Raw genomic sequence first — 22,588 nt, forward strand, 5'->3', positions numbered from 1 at the left:
AATATGGTAATGTCACGAAATTTTGAAGTAAACACTGCAGTAGTAAGTAGGGGAGCAATGAGGGCATTTTGAGGGCGCATTGAAAGCGAACGAACAACAAAAAAGAAAGAAAAGAGCCAAAAAAAACGCTCTTGAAAGGCGAAAACTCGTAACTCTGATTAGACTCCCAAGATGCAGTGCGTTCGTTTACTGTGAAGCCATAGAGTTGGCAATGAATGCAGCCAACTCCTTGGCCTTCTCGCCACGAGTCATGGTAAAGTGATTGGCACCCTCCATGATCGTGATTCCGCCGACATGCTTGGGCCCAACGAGGGTATCCCAACCATTCGGACCGAGGTCAGTGCGGTTGTTCAACAGCCAAAGCATCTCACGGGGGTCGGTGCTGCCATCAGCTGCAGGCGCAGGACGGGCATCACCGGGCTTGGAGCAGACACCATCCTTGGCCCAGACCAGGAAGGTTTTGGGAAGCTTTTCAGCAAGATTAGGGTCTGTGTAGGGGAATGGAACTGCCTTGTAAGCATCCAAGGAATCGATGAATGCCAGGAAGTGAGGGAGCAGCCATTTTGGTGGGGGTGCCTTACCCTCGCCAAACAGACCGATGGTGTCGAAGAAGCTGTACAGGCGAGGAGGCAGCTTCTCCAGTCCGATAGGGAACGGTGAGTCTAGGAGGAGCAGGCGCTCAACTCGCTCGCCTTCTTCGAAGATTAGTTGACGCGCTGCGTCGTAGGCGCAGATACCACCGGCGGACCAGCCACCAAAGTTATAAGGGCCAGTAGGCTGGCGGCGCCGGATCTCTGCAACGTAGGGAGCAGTGAGCTCGTCCAGGCTGAACTTGAGGTTCTCAGGTGTACGCATGTATGGACAGTTGAGTCCGTAGACACAAACATCCGGAGAGATTCCAGGAATAGAGGCGTAAGAGGTCGCAGAGCCTGAGCCATCAGGGAACAAGAAAAGCTTCTGTGTCGCCGTCTTCGGGTTGCCTTGCAGTAGGATGGAAGTGGCTGGTGGGTGCTGAATGGCAGTCCTAGGGGCGACCACTGGGGCTTGAACTGGCATTTGCTGAGGCAGTCTGATCGGCTCTGCGGGGGCGGCTTTGGGCTTTAAATCCAGGGTGACCTCAATGTCATCGAGAGTTTGGTTCTCAATGAAGAACTCCCCTGGAAGGTCAAGGTCCAACTCCTCACGGATCTTACCTAGAACGGTGAGGGACATCAAAGAGTCCAGACCCATCTCACCGAGGTTTGCATCGCCGTCGAGTTCCTCGGATTCCACACCAATCTCTTCGGCCAAGATTGAGGTGATGAGCTTCATGGTATCATTTTGTTCCAGGGAACCATGTGTCATGGACTTCTCATTCGCAGGAGTGGGTAGACCACTGGAGTTGGGAGATGAGATATCAGTCGAAGATGCGGCCGATGAAGTATCTCCTTCGCTACTGGATTCATCATTGCTGCTTTCGGCAGGACTCATCTGTGCAAGGAGACACTTAAACTCTTTGACAGTTGGTTGATCCACGAAGACAGAGGACTCCAGATCAAGTCCCATATCTTCACGATATCGGCCAGTGACAGTCAGTGAGAGAAGGGAGTCGACCCCGTAATCAGCGAAGTTGAGATCATCAGTCATCTCAGATGCTGAAAGTCCGACCTCTTCGGCAAGAATGGTGAGAGCACGCTTAGCCAGAGTAGGAGCTGCAGACTTTGGTGAAGAGGAAGCCTTTTTGACCGGGCCATTCTTTGCCTTCTGAACATCAATAGGAGCAGGAGCACGCTTGGCGGCAGACTTGGGAGCTGCGGCCCCAGCAGGGGGAAGAGCCATGTCGAGGATCTTCCGTGACAATGCTTGGAACTTTATTGCGTTGTGTTAGTATTTCGCTCAAATCATGGGGAGGATCTTTTGACATACCTTGACACCACCATACACAGCAACGATATCATCGCCCTCGAACAAATAGACATCACCGGCCCAGATAGCGTCTTTCCAAGGCTGCATTCTCACGTAGGTCCGATAGGTGACGCTCGGGTCGAACTTCTTCAAACAACGCATCGAGTCCCATCCATGGTTCACGAACACTTGGTTCTTGGAATCAGTGTTATCGCTAGCGTTCATGATGAAGCCTGACAAGTGGCCAATGCTATCAATCCAGAAGGGGTTGCGATGGAAGTTTCCAGGCGCAGCCTCAAACTTGACCAGAGCGGTAGCTTCGTGCTCTTCGCTGTCAAGGATGACCTCCCGAATGGATTTGTAGTTCTCGTCATAGTCAACCAGAGAGGCAAAGAGCTTGTAAACCATTCCGCGCTTCATACGGTGAGCCTGGCCAGTGATCGTGCTTTCTTGAAGATGCTCGATGCTTCGCTTGATGAGATAAGAGCTGCGCTTCCACTCGAGCTCGTAAGTGCTCGGATCAAAGAACTTGATCTCACAGGTAGCGTGGTCCAGGATCTTTTTGCCTTCGGGGGTCACAGACCACACCTGCACATGGGCAATTTCGTCGGCCCAGTTGGCAGTGGCTGAGACCCGGAAGAGTTGCTTGCCGCCCTTTGCAATCAGTGGCTTTGGTACTACCACGTTGCAAACATCAAAGCCTCGGTCCTTCCATTCAGGTTTGTAGTTCTGCACGAGGTATTCGGCCAAGGTCTGTGCAATATCGGCGTACAAAGACTACATCCAAGTTAGCGAGCGAAACTTCAAAACGAGAGAGCTGGGAGATATATACCGATGGAGTAAGACAGGCACCATTGACCTTGTGGCCGGCAATGACGCGGTTCAGTTCGGGATCAGCAATGTCATTCTCGATGACAATAGTTGCCGTCGAATTGTCACCGCTAGTCTCCAAGACCTTTTGAGCGGCTGTTGACAAGAACACAGAGACTGGTGTACTCTCACCCACTGCTGTGGCAGGTGCACCCTTGAGCAGACAGAAGTTGTTGGTGTATGGAATCCAATAGTTCTTGAGGTCCCACTTGTAGGAGGGAAGTGGAAGAACCTTATGTCCGGCAGTAAAGTCCTGGTGGTATTCCTTCCAGCGAAGCTCAATTCCAGCCAGATACAGAGCAGAAACACTGGTTGAGAGGACCTTCCAGGAGTCTTCTTGGCGACGGAGAGAAGCCACGGTAGTTGCCTGAGGACCGAAGGTTGACTTGACCATTCCAGAACAGACAGCGTGAGATCCAATTTCGACCCAAATAGTCTTGTCGTTCATCAGATTAGAGTGCCGGGTAGCTTCAAGAGCACCAAGGAAGTTGACAGTCTCCCGGCAGTGGCGAGTCAAATAGTTGGGACCAAGCATCTCACTGTTTTCTTCCTTGATAACATCTCCAAGAAGAGCAGACACAAAGGGTATTGAAGGCTTGTTGAAAGTAACACCTCGAGCAATTTCGGCAAGACCTTCAAGGATAGGATCAACCTGCGCAGAGTGGAAAGCGAAAGGTACTTTCAGCTTAGTGGCCTTGAAGCCTTCATTGGCAAGTGTTTGAGCAAGCTCGTCAATCTTGGCACTTGATCCGCTGATAACAGTCTCGCTGGGAGCATTGATACAAGCCACCTCAGTAGCATCGTCGAGGAACTGCTTGACCTGTGCGACTGAGGACTTGACAGCAAGCATGGCGTGTGTTCCAACCTTGCATTGTTCGGTAAGAAGCTGAGCCCGTCGCCCGGCAAGGTAGATCGTGTCACTGGTTGTCAAAACACCGGCTGCGTTGAGCGCGGCAAATTCTCCGAGGCTGTGACCAAGTACAAAGGTAGGGGTGACACCCAAAGAGCCCCAGTACTTGGTCAATGCCATTTGCACGCAAGTTGTCCCAAGCTGGGTAGCAACTGGACTGTGCTCCTCAATCGGAATGCTTCCATCAACCAGAGACACAATAGATGGGAATCCCTGGCTCTGGCCAATGCAGTCCAAGTGCTCAATATGAGCACGGAACTGAGAGCAGTCCTCATATAGCTGGCGTCCCATGCCAGTGTACTGAGCACCTTGCCCAGTAAAGACAAAGCCAATTCCAGGTGCATTGACGGGGGCCGGGCTAATGCTATCGCGGTTGACAATAGGAGCCAGTGCACTTCGAACTTCATCCAATGTTGATCCAGTGACTGCCACCCGGAATGGATGATGGATGCGTCTCGCTGTGGTGGTATAGGACAGATTTGCAAGGAAGCTAGCCTGGTTGACATTGAAAAGATTCTTGTTCGTGTCAATATACTGCACAAGAGCAGAGATGTTGTTCTTGAGAGCAGACTGGGACCTGGCAGAGACAAGCACAGGATGGGCAGACCGGGAGTCCGCCACATTCTCCTCGTTGAGTGGGCCATCCTCAACCAACAGAGCAGTGTTGCCACCAGCGGCCGAGAAGTTGTTGACAAATGTCTTGCGCTGACCACCATTGGGCCTATTCCAGGGGGTAGGCTGCGAAGCAATGTGAACATTGCGCTGAGGGAAGTCTGTTGGGAAGTTATGGTTGATCTTGGTCTTGATACCACTGTGAGGTGGGATCATGTTCTTCCGCATCATCATCAAGACCTTGATCAGAGCCGTGACACCAGATGCTGATTCTCCGTGTCCAATGTTTGCTTTTGCTGAGCCGAGGTGAAGGGATTGAGTTGGCCCACGACGGTAGTCAGGAGCGAAGACATCGAGAACCGACTGCATCTCCACGGCATCGCCTGCCTGTGTACCAGTTCCGTGCATTTCAATATAGCTGACCTCCTTAGGATCCGTGTTTGACTCATTCAGGAGTTTGTCAAAAATGAATGACTGGGCTCCGACATGAGGCCGAGTGATTGAGACAGCCTCTGCTGAATGGTTGGTGTAGGCACCTCCGATGATACCGTAAATTGGATCGTTGTCGGCCTGGGCATCCTCGAGTCTCTTCAGGACAATGGAGCCAATTCCATCCGCTCTGCAGTAGCCATCAGCACCATCGTCAAAGGTAGTGCAGTTTCCAGTCCTCGAAAGGAAGTGTCCACGGTCAAGACCAGCATGATTGTCAGGGTTCGTCAGAATGTTAACACCACCAGCAATGGCAGAATCACAATCGTTCTTCCACAGAGAGTTACATGCCACATGAATGGCTGCAAGACTTGAGGAGCAAGCTGTATCAACACTGACACTGGGGCCGCTGAACTTGAAGTAATAGTTGATGCGGCCGGGAGTGAAGGCACGATTTCCACCAGGGATGAAGTAGGTGTCAATATCCTGACCACTGTTGACCTCACGATAGTCATCGCTGGTCATTCCATAGAAGACGCCAACGCGGTTTTTCTGCGTAGAAGGAGTGCTATCAGGGATGAATCCAGCCATTTCGAAAGCTTCGTATGCAGTAAGGAGCGCCAGACGCTGAGCAGGGTCTGCCTGAAGTGCTTCACGCGGAGACATGTTGAAGAATCGGGGATCGAACATTCCGGCGTCTTTGTACCAACATCCGTATTGAACTTGGCTGGTGTTTCGTATCTTGCCTTCCTTGTCAACGTGGGCCTTGACATCCCAACGCTCTGGTGGAACCTCCCGATGAACATCCAATCCCTTTTTCAAAAGATCCCAGAATGCTTCGGTGTCAGGCGCTTCTGGGAATCTTCCAGAAAGACCAATGATTGCAATCTTTGACTGTTCAGAACGGCCACTTTGGTTATCTCCAGCAGATTCCTTTTTCACGTCTCCAATTGTGTTGTCAATTTCAAGGTTGGAGAATCCAGTCTTTTTCAATGAATTGAAAAGGCTCTGTGTTGCAGTGCTCGCAATAGGGAAGAGAGTGCATGGTGTGGCCGAGTTCAAGGTCAACCGACATGACTCAACGACCTTGTCCCAGCAAAGCTGACGTTGCAGGATCTCCTTGAGAGAAATCCTCAAGAGCTGCTCAAGGCTCTCCACCTCGAAGATCGAACCGGTCTCGCTTGAAAAGACAGGAATCTGAGGCACATAACCCATGAATTGCTCCGCAGGCCAAGTCTCCATAATGCGATCAATATCCCGGTCATCATACAGATGTGAGGCATGGTAGGGACCGTGGATTTGAACTCTCATGGGCTTGTGCTCTTTTGAAAGACTTGTCTCAATGAAACGGCCCAGAAAGCTTGGGGGACCACTGATCGTTAGTCCATTAGGGCTCACTGCACTGATATAAGGCTGGGATACGCGGGGCAAAGCCTTTTAAAATGTTAGTCTCAATCATGCCCGATCTCTGAAGTGGACTCTGCGCTATCCACTTACATTTTTGTGCGCGTATCTTTGAATCAACTCCTGAGCCTCCGGATCACGCATGCCAGAAACCAACACAGACCAGCTTGATGCCGCCGGTTTGCTGCATTCTACAAGCTCCTGTACTTTTGTGACGCACATGCCAAGCCTGAGAGCAATCACAACTGTCTCAACACCAGCGGGGATGAGCTCTCCAACGGTCTTTGCACAACTCACAGCCGCGGACGTGAGTTGGCCAGTGCAAAGACCAATGATGCAGCTCTCATCGCCGGACGGGTAGACATGGCCCAAATCGCCATAGTAGCTATCACATTCTGTCAGCAAACTGGGCACAATCATTTGCGCCATATAAGAAGGCTCTTGTGGGTCATTCTTACTGGATAAAGCTTCCCAGCTGGTAAATGGCTGTCAAGGCGCTTTCGAGGGCTGGATTTGCCCCTGACTCTCGGTATCTCGCGAGGAGATCAACAATGCTTGTAAACCGGGGAAATATCTGCCGCTCGGAGGGTGGAAGCGAAGTAATTTCTTTACGCAAGGCATAGTAACACTTTTGGAAGAATGCCACCAACAAAGAGTCATTTTTGGCATGCAACAGACGGCGGAGGCCCGAGTCGAAGTCGGCAGTCTGATCTCCGAAGAGATACACACGACTGGGGCCTTCCATATTCATCCCCTGAGCCAAATGACCAATTCGAGGATATACGGAGAAAGAATAATCAAGGTTCAATGACAGGCGATTCGACGGATATCATACTTTATACATGTGTGCATTTCCCACGGAGTGGGTCAAGGGTAATTAGAACAGGACACGGCCTTAGCTGTATCCGAATGGCAAGCTGCAAATATTTTTTTTCTTTTCCATTATTCCCTGTTTTGCTCCCTGGATCGGGATCCACTGGCCTGAGACTATGGGGATATGTAGGATCCTATGACTTAGCATCCAATATGTTGCGAAAGTTTATGATTCTCGTAGTACCCGTATTAATGGGGATACGATGGCTCGAACATCGATCAATGGAACCGTTACTATACTCAACTCCATGATTTTTTAAGACTGCGCTATGCCTACCTAAATGAGTCTAGAAAGGGATCGGGTGGCCAAAGCTGTACCTCAGTTCCTTGGATTGCCCGATTAGGCTCTGAAGTTTATTTATCAACTAGTAATTGAACCGGCAACCCGATGATAGTTCACAAGTCCCCGATCCACGAGTGCTGTTTGCGGATAAGACTAGCAATCAACAGAGTTATCAATACTGGATCGGAATTCTTACCCGGACGTTCCATTCCAGATCCTTCCCCATTCCAGATCCTTCCACTCCACTGAGGATTCAAGGAAGCTTAGTCCCGGTACAAAGTACAAACATCATGGAGTTGCAATAGAAAAGTGATGTGGCTGCTTTCAGAAGGTTACAGCCGGTGCTTCCATTGGTCACGTGATGTATTCCAAGCCCTAAGAGTGGCCTGCATGATAACGACGTGCCAAAAGAATGTCAAGTAATGCAGGTAATGCAAATAATGCTGCAATTTTCATCGGAGTAAGATCCTGCCACAATAAGCTCTGAGATCACAAGGATAAGCAGGCACTCGGAAGTGAGGCATCATCTCGTACGAAGTAAACAATGAAGATATAGAACGCTTGGGTTGAATGCAACAGGAAACCAATTGAGGAAAGCTGCCGCAGATCTTTTACAACTTTAGTAATATCATGCAGATCATCTGAGAGCATCATCATACTGTTTTCCTTACGTCATGACTCGGGGTTCAAATCATATTTTCTGAGACCTGCTCGCTACGCCCACTGTCAGTTCCCGGTGACATTCGCTCCTCGGGCCGATACCATCATTACGGCCCGATCTTGTCTTCGGCGCCGGCAAAACTCCTGTTTACTATTTTACAACATATACCGATGCCAAGTTATGTATGTAGCTTAGGAGGATACACGTAAGAGGGTATACCGAGATGTACAAAGCAAACTCAACCGACTCAATCAATGCTTTTGCGCATGATGGGTGGCTGCATCATCAAAAATGGATCGTCAAACACCTCATAGGTTATCTGGCGATATCCCGATGAAGGCCACGGCTGCTCCCAAATGTCTGACGGGGTGGGCCATCCTTATCGGGCCACCGGCCGCAAGCAGACTATACATATGCATTTTATGAATAAACAGAGATGATGAAAGATGCAGATGGTTGCTACTCCTACTATCTGAACTGGCTAGGAGGGGTGGAAGCCTGGAACCAAGGCACTCCACGGGTATCTTGACAAAAGAAATAATTGATTTCATAAAGCAAAACTGAATGGTATCCTCGCTATTATAGGCAAACATAATTCATAAAAGCAAGCCTCCCAAAATCTCAGTACAAAAATAGACCTCATATCGCATGTCATGTACCAATGATCAAATTGGTAACTCTGGTCAATAGTCACTTTAGCCGCAGTCAGTGGGTCAATACTGGGCACCAGGGCTTTGATCTTCTCCAGCAGGAACTTGAGGCCATGCATCAATGCCATCAAGTAGAGCGATTGCCATTCCATTGGCCATGTGGGTTTCGATGTGGCAGTGAAGAATGAAGGGACCCGGATTAACGACCTGGTACCGCACAATCATCCATGTTGGTCCCTTAGAGCCATTGGTGACGAATGTATCCCTCATTTGTGGGTTCTCCATTTGGAAGAGCTCAGGGCGCTCAGCATAGGCTTCCTCAGTACTGGACCACTCGAAGAAGCCGGGGCCAACACCAAGGATGAAGCCCTTGTTGGAGTGCTTATGCATAACATGAGGGGCTTGGGTCGCAGGAGTATTAGGCATTTCGCCTAGTTGAAGCAGCAAGTCGACCCAGGTTCCATTCTTGGTTTGGATAGTGACTTGTGGATCCAGATTGTCCTTTGCGTTGATGTCGTAGAGTATCGGATTGTCCCAGTTGGCCATCATGTCGTACAGGCCACTACCTGAAGCAGTCCATGTGTATGACGAGCCCAAACGACCGATGGTGAGATTAACAAGCTGATCAGCAGCCTGAGGAATTGTCACGGCAGGGTAAGGCTTGATGGCCTTATTCTTCAATGGAATGACGGAGGCGGAGGTGTTTCTTCCGCCGTAGTCCAAATACGGTTTAGATGGGTATGCGTGTTGAAGATCCTGAGCACCCTTATATCTTAACGTGGCAAAACCAGAGATAATCTGATCGCCTTGAGTGTCCGGGACTCGGATAGTATAGTCTTTCCAAGCCTTGTCAAGCTTGATCATTGCAGCATAGCGCTCACCGCTATAAATGGTGGCACTTTGAACAAGTTGAGGCTCAATGTAGCTACCATCAACTTCGTAGATATACATAGGATGCTCGTCGATAGAGAACATAAGAGCCTTGAGAGATGAGGCACTGATGAACTTCAGGCTAACCCAGCTAGCATTGGGGTCAACTTCAATAATCTCGTGAAAACCGGTGGTAGGCGTGCAGCCAGAATTCAAGCCCGCCGGGATCTTGTCCTCATAGGTTGGGGGGAAGTCACCCTGTGTTTCGTAAATATTAGGGAGACAACTTAGGCGAATGTTAGCCAGCAAAATACTGATTCTTTTGGCAGATCATATCTTACCCTTTGTCACTGAGTGGCTTATTGTTAATTGCAGTTTTGAGGTAAGAAAGCTCTACACTCGATATTCTTTCGGTTCCTGGACAGTACACTGCTCCCCGTCCGTTGATGAGGACGCTGTCTGAGCAGCTGGGAATTGTTAGTATATCTCCATGAAAGTCCGAATAACAACTTCTTCACATACAAAACATCCAAACGGCTTTCTTCCATCACCTTTTGATACTCATCAGAGGTCAAGTGATCCCAATCAGAGAGTATCACAAGTTGAGGATTTTTCTCCGCATTTTTCATTGCCGCAATATCCTGGGTATTGTCTGAAATAAGATGAAACGGCTGTGGAACCTCCGGTCCAGGGCTGAATTTGTCAGTCTGCGATTATGGAGCCGAAGCGGAAATGTGGGACCTTACTTGATCCAAATGGGGCCATAAAGACCATCCATCATGTCACCCCGAGCATGGGCATGGTACCAATATGTGCCATACTGGGTGGCGGTCCAACGGTATGTCCAACTGTGTCCAGGCTGGATAGGCTTTTGGGTGAGACCAGGAACACCATCAGACCATGGAGTATTCAGCTGCTCAATGCCGTGGAAGTGTATGGTAGTATTGAAGGGCATATTGTTGTGGACAACGAACTATAGGCTGTCAGTAAAGACTCTTTCATAGTAGTTTTGTCTCAAAAAGAAAGACCTACTTCAACATTATCACCCTGGTCTATGCGCAATTCAGGGCCCGGGAATTGATCATTCATAAGGATCATCTCTCGCATATTACCATCCGGCGCACCCTTTTGCCAAGTCAAGTCCAATTCGAAGTTAACATGTTTTGCCCAGGCTAAATGCACGAGCCCAGTAGCAGCTAAGGTCGCGAGAGCTCTCAAAGGTGCCATTTCAATGACTGACACGAAGGGAATAAACAATATTGGTAAGGTAAATATAATTTTGGGCTTGATCTAATAGCTGTCAAAGTCGGGAGACAGACAGTTATTAGCTTTTTGAAAATCCAGCAGCTGTTCAACGTGGATAAAGACATATGTGAATAGTTTGTATGAGATTATCATGGACAAGGCCTAGGCCTATGTTTCTGTTTCTGATCCACATTGGGAAGCATTTAAGATCCAAAAGCATGTTTGCATTTTTCTCGAAATAGCCAAAACAGTATTTTTGTTTGCCACATATGCATAGTTTGGTAAAGACAAGTAGTTTAGTTGCTCATTAAAGAATGTTGTGGTGGCTGGGGAAGATCTGGCTCTAAAAAGTCTTCCATTTTTGACATGAGTTGAACTTATGTAAGGGGACTCTCTAAGACATTAAGAACCACTGGGCTAGTTTTGTGTGGGTGGAAATCCTTCGACAACACAAAGAATGTGGAGATTACTCGATCCGGCATCCTGCCACTAAATGGCATCGGGTCTCAGACTATGGCTTTCATGTGCTAAGCAGTACAGCTAATATTTGGAAACTGCGTCGACTTTTGATTCGATTGGATGAGAAGCTACCATTACCAATAACACTACGGAGTACAGAGTATATGAGTCTTGCATTGAGCACCTTGCACGAATGAGATACTTCGCCGGGTGAAACATGATTCTTTGGGGTATGCAAAGTGTGAGGGTACCCTTGCAACCGATTAAATTGAGCTATGTAAATCAATTTTATGCGAGGATTTGTACTCCGTGCAGAGTACTCCGTATAGTTGAACAAAAGAATGCTAATTTGGTGAGCGCAATGGTTAATACCTCCAAGGTTCTAATCTAGCCATATATACGGAGTACTCCGTATATCTTAGCAATTCGACCCTGGCCCTAGTTTAGCCACCCTTGCATTCTTCCTCTATCCATACATTGGGAGGTCTTGCCTACGAGTAGGAACATTCAATGTAACTACTTTGGACTGAAATATTTGGCATCTGGCAATCTACAATATCTTACTCCATATATGAAGTCACGAGTCCTTGGTTTCCCTTCTTGCCCACCAGTAGGTCCGCATATGGGTGGCTAGGGGAGATTATATATAATCTAATCATGTGGTGGATAACTCTCAACGGCAGCGTTTGAGTTTTACCTGCAGAAAGTGTCATTCCAAACAAGTCTTCATATGCACGAAACTAAATGATCGAATTAAAGGTGTTCCTAGTTTCGTGGAAATCACCTGTTGTGCTGAGTACCAGGGTTGTTCTACGCGGAACCATGGATCGGCTGCGGCTCTCCTATGAAAGGGACGGGCACGAGCGTCATTGACGACTTAAATCGACCACAGCCCTCGAGGGACCCACCTTACATGAAGCATGCATATACATAATCCATGCCATCGTGCGAAATCCAAGAAAAAATATCTGCAATACACGAGGTAGCACAATGCTCAGGTACCTGACTTTGACAGATTCGGGGAACAGGAATTATTACATAATGTACATTAAGCTTATCGATAAGGGAGCCCTCCACCGCTAGTCCCAATTGGGCCACAAACAAACAACCCCAGTCCTGGTTTACGCCCCAAGTGTCGTCTTAGGCCTCACCGATCTGAACCACTCAGCCTTCCCCCCCACGCCTCTAGCAACCATTCTGTTGGCTTCATTTGATGCAGTTCAATACCTATACGCCAATCCCGTTTGGATACCCAATTGAATTCCCCTTATTCTCTCGACAATGCTGATTGATTGAGCGATCGTTGCTATCCCTGCGGCCGTGCGGACCTCGTCACCCATCTGACCAAGCTGTCTTGGATCCGAAACAACAATACAACTTCGCCGATTGACAATCCACTTTCCTAACTTCATTTTGACCTGGACTTGCGAAAGTTGCGCTAGGTGTTGAAACAGTCTATTGGATCAATCTCGTGTGTTGCGCTCGACCAGAGCGTGCTTTGGTGACCACCATGGCTCAGCTGCCAATGCGGTTTCCATGCTGGTGTCGAGCAGTATATTCATGGGGTGGGGAGACAACACGAGATCTGGGATTTGTGGAGGGTGATTTGATCGAATGTTTGAATGCCGGCGATGGACAATGGTGGATGGGTCGATTGCGCCGTGATAGGCGCGCGGTTGGGCTGTTTCCATCCAATTTTGTCGAACTTTTGAGCGAGGATTTTGTGCCCGTGAGCCGTGACACTAGTCCGATGGTGCTAGCAGGATCTTCTCCGATAAATAATCCCACATCAGCCCCCAAGAAACAGAAAACCGTTTGGCGGAAACCCTTCCAGGCGCATAAAGAAGCCGTGTCGCCAGCGTCAGCTGCTCGGCGCGCAACCGAGTCTAGTCCAGCAGCACCTGCGATCCCCCAGACACCACCCCGAGATGGCAGTCTTCAAAGGAGGACGAAGCCATTGCGCACGCATGCGACAGCAGTTAAAAACCAAGGCTCGCTTTCTCGACCTACATCATCGGTATCCCGGCCTTTATCACGCGGAATCTCTCCTCGGTCGTCTGTAGAGCCAGAGCGGTCGCCATCGATGATGCCGAGGGGTGGCATCTCATCCTCTCGGCCTTCATCGCGCGAGCCGTCTCCGTTCCAGACACAGGAACGTGCATCCACAATGATGTCGAAGGGTAACATTTCGTCTAATCGCCCCCTGTCCCGTGATCCTTCTCCTTTGCCATTGCACGAGCAATCGTCTGCAATGATTTCCCGGGGCAGTGGCCCATCTTATCGGGGTTCATCTCGTGAGCCCTCTCCGTTACAAATACAAGATTACCCGCCACCGACTATACCATATGGAACTATTTCATCTTACCGTGGTTCATCACGTGAACCATCCCCATTGCAAATGCAAGAATACCCGCCTCCGACGATGTCCCATGGGAATATTCCATATCAACCACCGTCGCGTGAGCCATCACCACTTCCAATGCAGGAGCATGTGTCTGCGACAGCTTCACACGGTAGTATGTACCGGGCTCCCTCGCGTGGGCCATCTCCATTATACATGCAAGATCATCCGCCTGCGACCATGCCACATGGTAGTATGTCATCTTATCGAGCCCCATCCCCACTACCCACGCAGGATTATTCCTCTGCAATGGTTCCGACCGGGCGTATGTCTTCCTACCGGGTCCCATCGCGAGGACCATCTCCATCGCCAATGCACGAGCATGCGTCTGCAACGGGTTCACACGGCAGTAGATACCGGGCTCCATCGCGTGGACCATCTCCATCGCCAATGCACGAGCATGCGTCCACGATGAGTTCACACGGCAGTAGGTACCGGGCTCCATCGCGTGGAACATCTCCATCGCCAAGGCACGAGCATGCGTCTTCGACGGGTTCACATGGCAGTAGATACCGGGCTCCATCGCGAGGGCCATCTCCATCGCCAATGCAAGAGCATTCGTCTGCAATGGTTTCACACGATGATATGTACCGAGCTTCATCGCGTGGGCCATCTCCATTATACATGCAAGATCATCCACCTGTGCCCATGCCGCATGGTGATATGCCATCTTACCGGGCTCCCTCGCCATTGCCAATGCAAACCTACTCATCTGCGATTGTCCCGCACGGGCGTATTGCTTCTTACCAGAACGGCGCATCTCGTGAGCCTTCCCCAGTACATATGCAGGACGAGCGAGAGGACTCTCCACCTCCTCCCCCACCGCCACACCGAGTGGCCCTCAACCGTGCGGAGATGCGCTCTCCGCAGCCGCCAATGCATTCTCATCTACGAAGTCATTCGCCTCAACCACCCGCACATTCCTCCCGCCACCGCGCACACTCTCCTCGACCGCCGTCCCATTCTCCTGGTCCATCACGATCCCCCACGCCATTAGTTATGAATGATCGTTACGTGATTATTGACCGCACTCCATCCCCATCGGCAGCGTCCACACGTTCTGCTACTTCAGCTCATTCAGACCTTCATGGCAATACACCATCTCCGCTTCGGGATGCCATGGAAGATGTCATGACTTCATTGGAAGATATGGGTCTTCCACGTGAAGCCCAGTCGCCTTCTCCGTCACCAATGTTTAACAACCCATGGGCCCCGGAAGAGTTTGATACCTCACACGAAAGGACTCCCCAAGGGAACAGACGCAGGCCTTTGACATCAATGGGCTTTGACGGGGACAAGGAACAACCGCAAGGTGGGCTGGCCCATCGAAACGGTGTTTATAGCCATGACCACATGGATGGTCCGCCTCAGCTCAATAACTATGTTCAAAGAATGGAAAGCCGGCTGCGTCAATTAGAAAACCAGAATCGGTCCTCCGAGGACCGACGAGGTGGCCAGGACGATGATGATGGTGGGCCTCCTCCGCCTCCTCCAAAACATGCCACCTACCACCCGCGCAATAACTCGATTCCAGGACAATATGCTCCGCTCAAGGCACGTCGTTCTGGTCACGACCTACGAGGAGACATTCTCAACCGGTCATTTACCAATAAATCCAGTACCACAAATTCCTCCAGTGGGGTTCAGAGCAATGGAACATCCATGACGACGAGCACGGACAAGACCAATCCTAGTGTTATGAGTGGGTTCTCCGCGGGAGGATTTAGTGCGACGAGCGCAGGGAGCTATGCCAGGCGATCTGGAAGCGAGAGGCCTAATACTGCTATGGACACTGTCCGTTCTCGGGGATTTAGCGACGTACGCCCGGAGACACCTTTCACAGGTGTTTCGTATCACTCGAGTCATAACTCATCTCGTCAGGGTGCGTCATCGGCTATTCCGTGGTCATCTACTGGTCTCGACTCGACAGATCATAGCGGAGTCTTTGGTGGACTTACTACTCCAAAGTCTAAAAAGCCAGGGTTCTTCAAAAAGATATTCGAAACGGCCAAGACTGGTGCAGCGAGCGCAAGGAGTAGTATCTCCGTTGGTCACAGTGAGAGAGCTAGTTCTCCAACCAAAAGCAACAGAGGGATAGACGTTGTGTCGCCAGCTTTGACGTCTCACTCCAATCGTGATAGTGTTCGCGATATGGGACTCGGAACTAATAGCATTGACTGGGTTCAAGTCCGCCGAGATGTTAACCGAGCATCGTCGCCTAGTCGAAACGAGAGGATCGAAAGGGCAGAGCGGTGTCAGATGGTGGATCACCCTGTCATCTACTCCGTGGAGGAGTTGTATGATACCGCGGAAGGAGACGAAAGCATCGACGGGCAACCGATCACTGAACCGACGAACTTCCACGCAGCGAACCTTAACCTCGTTGATAAGAGTGCACGCTTCATCAGCAGTCTTCCTCCATTAACGAACCCCATGAGTCTTGCGCAATCATACATATGTCGACCCTACAAGAGTGACGTTCAACGTCTTCGGGCCATCTTTACCTGGGTAAGCGAAAAGATCTCGTGGGAGGAACCTGTCGACGGTCTCGAAGTCGACATGAAGAGACTTCTACAGGCGAAACGAGGTACACCCGAGGAAATCGCAGTCTTGGTGCACGAGATGTGCGCCGCCGTAGGGCTACATACAGAAGTCATCCGAGGGTTCCTCAAGAGCCCGGGCGACAGCCTCGATTTGGAAAGCCTTTCCCACCCCAATCACTGGTGGAATTCAGTCATGGTTGATGGTGAATGGCGGTTTATGGATTGCGCGCTTGCAAACCCCACGAACCCTCAACGCAGTAGATTCGTTTCCAACAACTCCTCTGTAGCAGAGAGCTGGTACTTCCTCACTCGCCCGCTTGATTTCTGCTACACCCACGTCCCGCTCTATCCCGAAGAACAGCACATCTGTCCACCCATTTCACCAGATGTTCTACTCTCCCTGCCTGCCGTGTGTCCGCCTTACTTCAAACTCAACGTCCAGATGCCAGATTATGACACAAGTCTGCTCCGTCTTGAGGGACTAGAGGTCATGCAATTGCGCATGATAGTCCCTCAGGATGTCGAATGTGCCGCGGAAGTCGAAGCCCCGGCATTTGCGCGCGACGCAGATGGTGATGTCTTCGAAAGCGGAGATATTGTGCGCAAGCGCGCATTGGTCCAGCCGGACTGGTTCCGAGGCCGGAAGCGCATCACTATCAAGGCTGTACTACCAGGGGACGAAGGCCAGGCTGTACTCAAGGTCTATGCAGGCAAGAAAGGGCTAATGCACTCGAGCCGCGATATCCCACATCCACTAGCTTTCGCTCTACCTATCATCCACACCGGAGAGAATCCATCCTACGACTTTGTGCTCCGCCATCCAACACCTCACGCCCAGCGACACGACTTGTACATTATGCAGCCCCAATGCTCTCGCCTGGCAGTAAACAACACTTTCGTCTTCGCTGTCCGACAACACCCCGCCGCTCCCGGTTCCAGCAAGGACGAGTCAATTTCCAACGGTCGTGGCTCGCCCTCGTCCGTCTTTACTCGCCCATCAAGTGCGTTGAGCATGGTATCCAGTACGGCGGGCGGATCAACTGTGTCAGGTGCCTCGAACGAGTTTTCAGCCTCGACGTCAGTTATCTCCAACAAATCCGCGTCCGGGCAACACAAAGCTGCAAAACTCGCGATCCAGTCTCCATCAGGCAAGATCCTGCGTCTCACCCGTAAAGCCGAGCATATGATCAGCTCCGATACAGGCACTGAGTCTGTGACCGATGCTGTCGCTGAGGGCAGCGTTTGGGAGACTGTGATCAAGATCGGCGAGCGTGGTATGTGGCGTGGTCTGGTATTAGCCGATCGAGCCGCGCGCTGGTGTGTATTCTGCGAATGGGAATGTGTTTGATATCTTTGTTCTTTTTACATTGCGTTGGGAGTTTATCCTGGTTTCTTTTGACATACATCCAGGAGGTGGCTGTTTGTAATATTTTTTTCCCTCATCTTTTGTATGCGATCTGCATATCTTCATTTTTTTTCCCGTCATATTTCCCTTCTTGCATACTGGCATTTGCATGAGGTTAGCATGAGGCATTGCATATATTGCATTCGACTTTGTTTTTGTTCTATTCCAGAGATCTCGGGGTCGGGGCCTGGGCATCCGGATTAATAGGAGTTTGAGAAATTCAAGTCCACATGATGATTGAGTATTCTCAATCTTACTTCCTTCTCTTGGGTGATATATAGTAAGGGCAGAGTAACGATTCACTTCTGGCGCGTTTTCCCACAGGTTGTCCAGGTGATGACTTGGAAGTTAAGTGCTCGAGTATCGACTCGCTGGAGAAGATGTTCAAGACGCTATGTATAAGATAGGTCTACGATGGCCGTACTAACAGAAGAGACAAACTTATGACAAACTTACGGGAAAGAATACCTGAAGAATCTGATGCCTGAGACTGAAGGTATATCCATAGATCTTCAACAAGAGTCAGTTGTCATCATGACTCTAAAATACTGCCGAAGTCTAACCGCGGTGCTGGGTCCCCCTTAATATGATTGCCTTCGAGTCCCCTTGAATATATTGTGACGATAGAAGTCATTCCTTCTCCAGGGATGCCAAGGGCAGCAACCCAGAGGTGAAGAACCATAGATAGTCAGGTAAAACACTGGGAGAGGAACAGGCCTGTGAAACTTCCTTCGTCGTGAGTTCAACAGCGGCAATGCGAAGCACGCAGATGTAGATGAGATTGCTGAAATATAGGAGGTTTGCGAAGAAAATAGATCAGCACCCGCAGTCTGAAGAAGCCCCGAGGATTGAAAAAAGACAACAAGCTCAGGGAGGAAGACCCCTGGGTTCAGGACGCCAAACAAGGCAGCACCAGAAACAGCGTGGCTCGCTTATTGATTGCCTGCGGCAAAATGGTCAGATTTGTCGAAATATCGGTCAGTTTGAACTCGAGAATACGGACCTTGTTCAGTTTTCAGATTCCAACCGGACATGTCTTGCTTTTCGCCAATCTCACGGATGCAACGAATCTACAACTCCACCTCAGCAGCACCCTTACACGGTGCGCAATGTCATTATAGCCATTCTGCCTTGTTGCATATCCACGGGCTAGATGGTGAAGTAGAGCCTGGTAATCGATCTGTCATGTCTCAAACTTCTCGCTCCATCAAATGCAAAGAGTACGTTCTGTGATGTGGACTGTCATCGAGAAAAGTTACTGTCATCCTTTGATCGAAGAACGCTTGCTGCTGTTGAGTATTGAGCTGTGGGAAAAGTCACAGTCCTTGAGGGTCATTTTCTGCCAAAGGCCTATGTTAGCTTTCCATTGTAAGAGAAGATGTTGTTGGCTACGACCTGGAGCTTACATCCAGAGCCAAACATATTGATGACGGTCTTTGTGGATTTGCCGGTCGACATATGGGTGTTGGGACACTGACTTCGTTTTGCGTGTCTTGGATGTCGACGGTATGATCCTTTATCGTGGTACCCCTTGAGCAAGTCGTGTCGTGAGAGGTGATATGAGAGACCTGTTTTTGTGCTCAGGCAAGCATCACCTTACCCTCACAGGTAAAGATGCAGTCATCTCGAGCTTCTTAACCATGTCTAGGGTATTAACACCTTCAGTATGGCTGGGCCATCGGAGTGTATCTGCCGATGGAGGGTCCTCTGCTCTTCGATTTTGTCAGGTCGTTTCCGGTACGTCGATTTGAAACCTCAGAGTGACGATGCTTGTGTCCCGGACCTCATAAGGTGCAGGAACAATTAGGTTGAGCGTTTACCCTAATTATTTCGATTGTATTCTTTTTCAAAACGGGCGAGGCAAGTTTTGAAGAGAGTCGGAGTGAACTCGCGCAGTTAGGGTTTGTCTTGGTCGGGAGGTTGGAAAGGGGAAGGACAAAGATTGAGTGAAGTGACCTTTTTAAGGCGACCTCCACGCAGACAAGTGCGAATACTGCACAAAGAATTATCACGAGTCCAGCCTTTAGATGGTCATAGATATTGCGAGTGTTTTAACTAATAAAATTTCCCACACGGCGCATATATATTTCTAGGAATACTATTTACAATTTAGCTACTGCCGCCCGCAGCAACGGCGCAACCTGCTTCCTACTCCCAGCAGCATTAGTCTGCACCCATAATTTCCGCCAGAAAGGCGACTCCGAGGTCAAGGCAGGAAGACAATCCCCTGTCAGCTCATGGATATCCTCCTCATCAAGCGCAGACCATTTGACAAGCCCGAGCTGGTCAGACGTCTGCTCGACAAACCTCTTGACACCTGTAGTAGCCGATTCATTGTCACGCATCACAGAGACGAACAGCTCCCGACAGAATTGATCATCACTGCCCGTGAACGCCGTCATAACGACGAGAACATCCAAGTCTTTCTCGGCAGAAGCCGCGAACGAGCGTATCGCATCGAGGAACTTCTCTTGACTACCTGCCTTCTGGACAATCCATCGGATCGGCTTGACGGTAGAGCAGAAGCCCATTTTCACGGTCTTACCGGAGGACTGCGAGGTCTCAGTCCAGTCTTTATAATCGCGGTCTAATATCTCATCCAAAGTAAGAAGATCGAGACTGTGCTGTTTGGCATGGAGAATGCTCTTGTAGAACGCCTCAAGCTCCCAATTATCTGATATAGCTTCGATTTGAGATTGCAGGAACTTGACAGCGTCTCGATCTACATCGGTGACTTTGCCTTCCGCAGTGAGATTAGAGGTATCGATCAGCACCGCGGAAAGAGCAAGTTTAGCGAGCTGTGCCATCTCTGCCGGAGCCGCATCCAAGAGTTTCCGTTGTTGCAACTCTCTTATGATGAGCGAAGCGCATGACCCGGGACCGGGCTGAATGATCATCGGCTGACCCTCTGGTAGTGATTCAGGACTGGGCATGAAGTGCTCGTCAACGTGGTGATCGATGCATCCGATAGTCCGGAAAGAGGCTCCCCGCAATCCGATCAAGGATCCAAAGCCCTTGTCAGTCTTTGAAGGGCACGACAACGCGTTCCAATCAACCAGCGTCGCTTCGGCAATGATCTGTTTCATAACATGTTGATCTTCGAGGGATTGCACGAAGTCAGCGACAGTCATGACATGCTCGCGGAGGAAGTTCCCTGCAGATTGCAGTGTGTTCTCAAATTGCTCTTCATTCCTCAGAACAGGGAAATTGGTTGATGACCATACTGCAGCCGCAAATTCTGGCCGTAGTCTAAATAGCTCCGTGCCAGCAGGGAAATTGGGGAGGTTCAGAAGCGGGATATGGGGTCGTGGGGTTTTGATTGGGAGCCGGTTGTTGGCACAGTAGGAGTAGATGATAGCCGAGACAATCGAGTCAAGGTCAGCAGAGGGATTGCCGATCACATAGATCGGGGGTTCAACCAGGGCCCCCGAGAGGAATTCAAGGTGCACTTGACGGGCTTGTCGAAGAAACTGAAGGAGCGTCATGTTTGGAGGGATGCATCGCAGACAAGTCCAAATGCAGACGACGTCATTCAGTTGCTGACACATGTGAGGGCCGAATGCCTGAAGAATGAGGCCACAAGGTACATCTAACTAAAGACATGGCAACTCAATCCCACCAACAGCCATGCATAAAACAATGTCATTCCCTCTGCAACTCCCAGAAGCATTTGCGCAGATCCCGCGCTACAAGATTCTATACCCAAACCCATCCCCTATCCACCCTCTACCCTCAGTTGCACTCCCAAGACTCTCCCCGCACCACCCCCTCATCTCCATCCACGCCAAACGAGAGGACCATTCCTCCCCGCTAGCCTGTGCAGGCAACAAATACCGCAAACTAGAATACATAGTTCCAGACATTCTTTCTCAAGATCCTCTATATCACAGCCATGAGAACAACCCATCCCCAACCCCGCTTCACGGCGCAGCAACAACCCTCGTGACAGAGGGCGCAATCCAAAGCAACCATACCGTGCAAGTCGCTGCTCTCGCGCGTAAACTCGGCCTCAAAGCTCTCATCCTCCTCCACCGTGGTACAGGCGGTGGTCTGGCTGCAGCTAGCGACAAAGAAGCCTTCCAGCGCAGCGGGAACGTGCAGGTAAATCACCTCCTCGGTGCCGAGGTACGAGTTTGTGAAGAAGGCGACCCACTAGCACAAGACGCAACACCTCTCCTCGATGAATTGAGGGCTTCTGGACAGAATCCCTATTGGATTCCCGGTGGTGCAAGTTTGCATCCACTCGGCGGGTTGGGGTACGCGCGAGCAGCCTTTGAGATTGCTGTGCAGGAAGAGGCCATGGAACTTGGGGGCTCGGGGAGATTTGATTATGTTTTTGTTGCGTGTGGGAGTGGAAGTACGGTTGGGGGTTTGATAGCTGGGTTCAAGCTGCTGGACAAGATTCGGGGATCTGATGCATCAAGCACAGCTAAGAGACCCAGGAAGATCGTTGGAATCCTTAATTCGCCAACTAAACCTTGCGCTTATCATGAGAAAAGGGTGTTTGCTTTCGCACGGAGGGCTGGGGAGTTGATTGGGCTGGATGCCGAGCGGGATATTGGAATGGATGATGTGTACCTTGATGATCGGTTCGTTGGCACTGCGTACGGCGTTCTTGATGCCGAAAGCAAAGAGGCTCTGGAGACCATGGCGCAGACAGAAGGCATGGTTCTAGACCCGGTTTATACGGCTAAGGTTGCGAGAGGCATGATGCATTGGGTGAATGAGGGAGAAGTAGTGGACTCCGCTCAGCCATCGGATGTGGTTAATGTGTTATTTATTCATACAGGTGGACAAGCAGCGTTGGGAGCTTATGTGGATGTCAAATAAACCATATCGAAGCAATCATTATAAAGTTGGAATCTTGAATAAGAATGGCTGGATTCAACTAGTATTACATGGCGTCGGAAGCAGCAAAGAAAAGCAGTCATGACAGACATGGTCTTGTGGTATGGGAGGAACCTTGGAAAACAAGAAAAAGAAAGGAGAAAGGAAAAGAGAAAACGCAAAAGCGTCGAGTCGCTAGAAAAAAGAACACCCCCGGACTCGCCAGCCCCGTCTCGTGTAATACACCATTTTGAAAATTGCT

At 50.0% G+C, this 22,588-nt stretch overlaps 5 protein-coding genes across 5 annotated transcripts; 2 read left to right on the forward strand and 3 right to left on the reverse strand.

The window, feature by feature from the left end:
- Nucleotides 1–186: 186 nt before the first annotated feature.
- pksP (polyketide synthase alb1) lies at nucleotides 187–6,854 on the reverse strand (the record flags this gene model as incomplete). The annotated part of the gene is made up of 5 exons (XM_057172860.1): nucleotides 187–1,848; nucleotides 1,906–2,661; nucleotides 2,717–6,118; nucleotides 6,203–6,494; nucleotides 6,568–6,854. The coding sequence occupies 5 exons, from the start codon at nucleotides 6,852–6,854 to the stop codon at nucleotides 187–189; spliced, it is 6,399 nt and encodes a 2,132-aa protein (XP_057036763.1).
- A 1,785-nt stretch (nucleotides 6,855–8,639) lies between these two features.
- Nucleotides 8,640–10,673, reverse strand: abr2 (laccase abr2; the record flags this gene model as incomplete). Its single annotated transcript, XM_057172861.1, has 5 exons — nucleotides 8,640–9,732; nucleotides 9,788–9,913; nucleotides 9,969–10,139; nucleotides 10,193–10,419; nucleotides 10,479–10,673. The coding sequence occupies 5 exons, from the start codon at nucleotides 10,671–10,673 to the stop codon at nucleotides 8,640–8,642; spliced, it is 1,812 nt and encodes a 603-aa protein (XP_057036764.1).
- A 1,987-nt stretch (nucleotides 10,674–12,660) lies between these two features.
- Nucleotides 12,661–17,442, forward strand: N7457_001816 (putative SH3 domain protein (Cyk3); the record flags this gene model as incomplete). Its single annotated transcript, XM_057172862.1, has 1 exon — nucleotides 12,661–17,442. One exon carries the CDS (start codon nucleotides 12,661–12,663, stop codon nucleotides 17,440–17,442), a length of 4,782 nt encoding a protein of 1,593 aa, XP_057036765.1.
- Nucleotides 17,443–19,601: 2,159 nt separating this feature from the next.
- N7457_001817 (putative exopolyphosphatase) lies at nucleotides 19,602–20,984 on the reverse strand (the record flags this gene model as incomplete). Its single annotated transcript, XM_057172863.1, has 1 exon — nucleotides 19,602–20,984. The coding sequence occupies one exon, from the start codon at nucleotides 20,982–20,984 to the stop codon at nucleotides 19,602–19,604; it is 1,383 nt and encodes a 460-aa protein (XP_057036766.1).
- Nucleotides 20,985–21,138: 154 nt separating this feature from the next.
- On the forward strand, nucleotides 21,139–22,329 carry N7457_001818 (1-aminocyclopropane-1-carboxylate deaminase/D-cysteine desulfhydrase; the record flags this gene model as incomplete). The annotated part of the gene is made up of 1 exon (XM_057172864.1): nucleotides 21,139–22,329. One exon carries the CDS (start codon nucleotides 21,139–21,141, stop codon nucleotides 22,327–22,329), a length of 1,191 nt encoding a protein of 396 aa, XP_057036767.1.
- Between the last annotated feature and the right edge of the window lie 259 nt (nucleotides 22,330–22,588).

Source organism: Penicillium paradoxum, assembly GCF_028828445.1.
Source record: "Penicillium paradoxum strain IBT 22861 chromosome Unknown utg000002l_segment0_segment0, whole genome shotgun sequence".
Taxonomy (NCBI): domain Eukaryota; kingdom Fungi; phylum Ascomycota; class Eurotiomycetes; order Eurotiales; family Aspergillaceae; genus Penicillium; species Penicillium paradoxum.